The 5,174-nt window shown below is 45.9% G+C and overlaps 1 protein-coding gene across 1 annotated transcript in view; it reads right to left on the bottom strand.

Annotated features, from left to right (window-relative positions):
* Positions 1–4,953, bottom strand: part of LOC134462991 (solute carrier family 41 member 1-like) — a 24,153-nt gene extending 19,200 nt beyond the window's left edge. The window contains exons 1-2 of the mRNA XM_063216252.1: positions 4,625–4,953; positions 1,067–1,174 (exon numbers count right to left, since the gene is read on the bottom strand). Of these exons, the coding sequence (XP_063072322.1) occupies positions 1,067–1,174; positions 4,625–4,705 (189 nt within the window). The 5' untranslated portion in view covers positions 4,706–4,953. The remainder of the gene's footprint in view (positions 1–1,066; positions 1,175–4,624) is intronic.
* Positions 4,954–5,174: the final 221 nt, after the last annotated feature.

Raw genomic sequence — 5,174 nt, 5'->3', positions numbered from 1 at the left:
TGGGAGCGATCCAAAGAAACAGACAGAGAGAGAGAAAAGGAGTATCAGTTTACCGTCTGGAGGGAGGACACAAACGCAAAAGGCCCTTTGGCTTTGAAAGTGCCTTGTTGACACTGGAACAAACTCTGTGAAAATGATGTTTGGATATGGACGCTGGAAACTTGTTTAAGGCAGCAATAATTCATATATCTGACACAAGAACTTTGCTATGTGTATCCTGTATTGCCATTTCAATTCAAAACCGTTTTGGAATACGTATATTATAAAGATTTGTGTGTGTGTGTGTGTGTGTGTGTGTGTGTGTGTGTGTGTGTGTGTGTGTGTGTGTGTGTGTGTGTGTGTGTGTGTGTGTGTGTGTGTGTGTGTGTGTGTGTGTGTGTGTATGCGTGCGCGTGTGTGTGCGTGTGCATGTGCGTGTGTGCGTGTTTGTTTGTTTGTTTGAGAGAGAGAGAGAGAGAGAGAGAGAGAGAGAGAGAGAGAGAAAGAAAGAGAGAGAGCAGAGAGAGAGAGAGAGTGCAGTCCATAAAACAAATTCAGGAGACATCACAGTTGGTTGTAACCTGGGCTTGCACACTTGTGTGTAAACAAGGCAGCCATGACTAAACTCTGAACACACACTCATAAAACTGCACATGGAAACAGAGGTGGATAATGAGGAAACTAATGTAATACCATATGCAGCAGTGCGAGTACAAAACACAGTGGCTAAAAATATGTCAGAGCCACAATGTAAAAACCACAGAGAGGAGAGAGAGAGAGAGAGAGAGAGAGAGAGAGAGAGAGAGAGAGAGAGAGAGAAAGAGACAGAGACAGAGACAGAGACAGAGGCAGAGCAGAGTGCGTGCGTGCATGCGCGTGTGTGTGCGTGTGCGTGTGCGTGTGTGTGTGTGTGCGTGTGAGTGTGTGTGTGTGTGTGTGTGTGTGTGTGTGTGTGTGTGTGTGTGTGTGTGCGGGTGCGGGTGTGTGTATGTGTGTGTGTGTGTGCGTGTGCGTGTGCGTATGTGTGTGTATGTGTATGTGTGTGGGTGTGTGTGTGCATGCGTGTGTGCGCGCAAGCATGCTTTACCGCAGTGGAGAGGCGAGAGGCCAGGGTCATCTCCAGGTTCCCCTTCAGCCCAACTAGTGCGGGCACCAGGATAAACACCTCCGAGATCTCCTTAAACACCTCCCAGTGCTGCGGGACAAACCACAAGCATCACGATAGTGAGAAACAATCACCACTTCGACCACCATCTTCAACCCCATAATCATACTGTATGCAATGTCCCACCAGTGGAACGCTGTTAATAGTAATTGAAAAGACAATATGATGACCACACTGCCCTACAAAAGCAAAGTGCCATAACTACGCCAACATTGAAACTGAGAAAAAGGCCTTCAAAGCCTTGGTATTGGGTGGGATATTGTGGTTTTGCCAGTGGTGTAGTCTAGAACGCAGGTATACGAAGTATACCCACTTCTTAATTTTAGGGGCTTCAGTATACCCACTTAAAATTGATTGATCCGTTATTTAGAATGGCATAAATATATACAGTATACCCACTTCAAAAAATGCTCGAATATACAGTATACCCACTTCAAAAAAGTAGACTACACCGCTGGGTTATGCCTACTGAAAATTTGACATAGTAATATCTCTGATATGGGACATATTTGGACCATAAGGCTTTGTCACAATCTGTGGTGTAATGAAGACCATTTTCAGTCTAAACTCAATTTTGACCATTTTTACTGCACTTTGCCTTTGTAGGGCAGACTACTACACAACTATGACATTCAACAGTGGCTTTAGTAACACATTATGACTGGGCCATTGCCATTTTGGTAACAGCAAATTTAGCCTGTATAACACGGGCCATGTCTTTAGAGTGTAATAGTCACAGTGTTGCCACAAACGCAGTTGATTGGCTGCCACTCAGTAGGGCTTGAAGAGGAACACCTCCACAGGGCCGCTAACAGCTGTCACTGGGCCCAGGACAAAGTCATCTGAAATGCCCCCCCCCTAGCAGAACCCAGCGGTTCCTAAACTTTTTCCCCTGTGCACCCCCTTGTACATTTCAATGTGGTTTACACACCCACTAAGCGAATGTTGCACTGGCGCACATTATGCAGTCATTTTGGGGAATCCTAATTTCCAATAGACCTGACGTTTTTTCTGCCTTCATTACCATGGAACTTTTTGCATGGCAAGTCTAGGGGTTATAAATGACACTTCAGATGGATCCTTCCAGCATACAATCACCAACCAATTAAAAAATACTTAATGTTCATTAATGCTGCTTAAACACACACATCCCAGCCATTGCTGTATTCAGCTCACGCACCCCCTTGTGGCAGGCCGCGCACTCCCAGAGGTGCACGCACCCTCGTCTGGGAAACCCTGCCCAATTCATAAATGTAATGTGGACCCAATTATGGGCCCCCTATTTACCTGGGCCCAGGACATCATACCCGTTTGACCCCCAGGGCCGCGTAAAGTTAAACCAGGCAATTAAGCAATGTGGAGTTTCCAGGATTGCAGAGAGAGTAGGAAACATTGGGTGCCAGCCCCACTGCTTGAAACCATAAGCTGCACTGTCACACATGAACTACATTTAGCCAGACTGATTTTAAGGAAGTTTAGAGTTTCATCTCTGCTCCTGTCTGTGGTAAAGTCCATGTCATACACTTTACTATCCTTACCAGAATGAGTTCAACACCAGGCCAAAGTAGGCCAGGCAGAGTGTTCAATGAAAAGTAGCATCTTCACACCCTAACTGGAATGCAGTTGTTTACCACTTTGCTTGTTTTATTTATTTATTTATTTATTTATTTATTTATTTGTTTATTTGTTTATTTATTTGTTTATTTATGTATTCATTTATTCATTCATTTGTTTGTTTTTTTGTTTGTTTGTTTTTTTATTTGTTTATTTGTTTATTTATTTGCATGATCTGCATCTGGTTATCGTATTTGTATTAATGCAGTAGAAGAGGAAGTGCAGCTCCAGCTAGATGTATTATTAGGTGAGGAAGCCCAGAGGGCCATGGCCCTAATTTCGACTCTAATTCTATTCAAGCACCCTGCCCTAAATTGAAGTCCTACCTCACTCATTTAACTCCAATCACATCAACAGACTTCCCGACAATAAGCACAATTCTATTGAATCACACAATTTTACACAGAAGTAGAATAGAATAGAACAGAATAGAATAGAATAGATAATAGAATACGGTATAGAATAGAATAGAATAGAATAGAATAGAAATATGGCAGTAGCCTCTTGCTGCAGATGAGCCCGTCAACAAGCCTACACATTCTTAGCTGAAAACACTCAACTACATCAAATACATTGATGCAGTTGAACATTGATGATGCACAGATTCTTAAGTAACCAGTTAAAACTTGGTCATTACTGTACCATTTTGATGACAATTAGGTTATGACAGAGGCTCTGCTCTAAGGGGTTAAACCATACTGCACTTATACTCTAATCTAGTAGTCAACAATCTTTGTATACAGTACAACAAACAAAATTCTTTTCAACCACAATATTCTACACACAACCTCTACTAAAGTCATAATCTATTCTTATAACAGTGTTTCTCAAACATTTTCGGACCAAGGACCCCTTTGCCCAAACATAGTGTGTGTGTGTTTTTCAGGGACCACCCGTCATCTGAAATGACATACTCCCTCACGTTTTCGGCACTGAAAAAATCACATCCAGATCCATTACACTTTATATTTCAGGACCTGTATCATGCAAAAGAACAAGTTTGCATGCTGCTTGCCTAAGCTGCATCGACTGCATTTGTAGAAATCTCCTCACATCCCTTAATTGAGGTATTTCGCAGACCATCACTGGTCCCCGGACCACACTTTGAGAACCACTGACTTGGAACACAGCCTGTACAATATGCACACAATACAGGCACAATTGTACTAGACAAGAACAATAACCAGTTCTATGTAACAGACGTAATTCTACTCAACCATGCTTTACTTGAGTATGAATATAAACCTGTGCTCTCTGAGAGCCAATGCCCTGCTCAATCTTAAGTGTTGCTGGAGAGTTGATATCTGACGAAAAGCAGCATTTTATTGATTAGCAAATTAACTTCACCAGTTAATACTGCTGTTTTCATTTGACAGGACAGAGGCAGAGAAAGAAACTGTAACTCAATTTTACACGTACTCACGCGTACTCACACGCAGGCACGCAAGCACGCAGGCACGCAGGCACGCAGGCACGCAGGCACGCAGGCACGCAGGCACGCAGGCACGCAGGCACGCAGGCACGCACGCACGCAGGCACGCAGGCACGCAGGCACGCAGGCACGCACGCAGCATCCACAAGCCTTCCACTTCCCCTCCCCCCACTCCCACATGACAGACATTCAATAACAGACAAGACAAAAACACAAGTCCATACAAATATGTTCTTTCACAGTAACCATAAGTGACCCTACCACACACACACACACACACACACACACACGCACACGCACACGCACACGCACACGCACACGCACACGCACACGCACACGCACACACACACACACACGCACACGCACACGCACACGCACACACACACACACACACACACACAGACACACACACTCTCTATGATGATTTCACATACTTGCACGGTATCCATGAGCATCCCGGCCCCCACCATTCCCATCCCGGCCAGCAGGTACGGCAGCAGCACCTGTGCGGCCATGTGTGCCGCCGTCTCGGGCACGTATCCCTCCGCACAGCGCGTTAGCCGACAGGTGAAGCCCCTCACGCGCCTCCCCTCGTAGCTCAGCTCCAGCTCCAGGTGGGTGACAGACGTGGCCCTTCCTTGTGTCTCCTCCTCCTCTTCCGGCGTCTCCTCTCCGCTCCTCGCGTCTCCCCAGGTCTCCTCTCCACTCCTCGCGTCTCCCCAGTTCTCTTCTCCTATGCTCCTTTCTTCTCCCCAACGTTCCTCTCTGCTCCTCTCCTCCTCCTCCGCTGGCATCCCCTGATAGCTCAAGTCCAGCTCCTGGTGGGTGATTGACATGGCTGCCCTCGTTCCTCCTCTCCTCTCCTCTCCTCTCTTCTCCTCTCCTCTCCTCTCTTCTCCTCTCCTCTCCTCGTCTCTCTACTTCCGGCCTGACCTACCCCATACTTGACACAGGGGAAGCTCTGCAGAGATGGGGCTGATGAGT

Source organism: Engraulis encrasicolus, chromosome 14 (genome assembly GCF_034702125.1).
Source record: "Engraulis encrasicolus isolate BLACKSEA-1 chromosome 14, IST_EnEncr_1.0, whole genome shotgun sequence".
NCBI lineage: Eukaryota > Metazoa > Chordata > Actinopteri > Clupeiformes > Engraulidae > Engraulis > Engraulis encrasicolus.
Note: the sequence above shows the minus strand (reverse complement) of the source record. Positions and strands in the feature narration are given on the sequence as shown.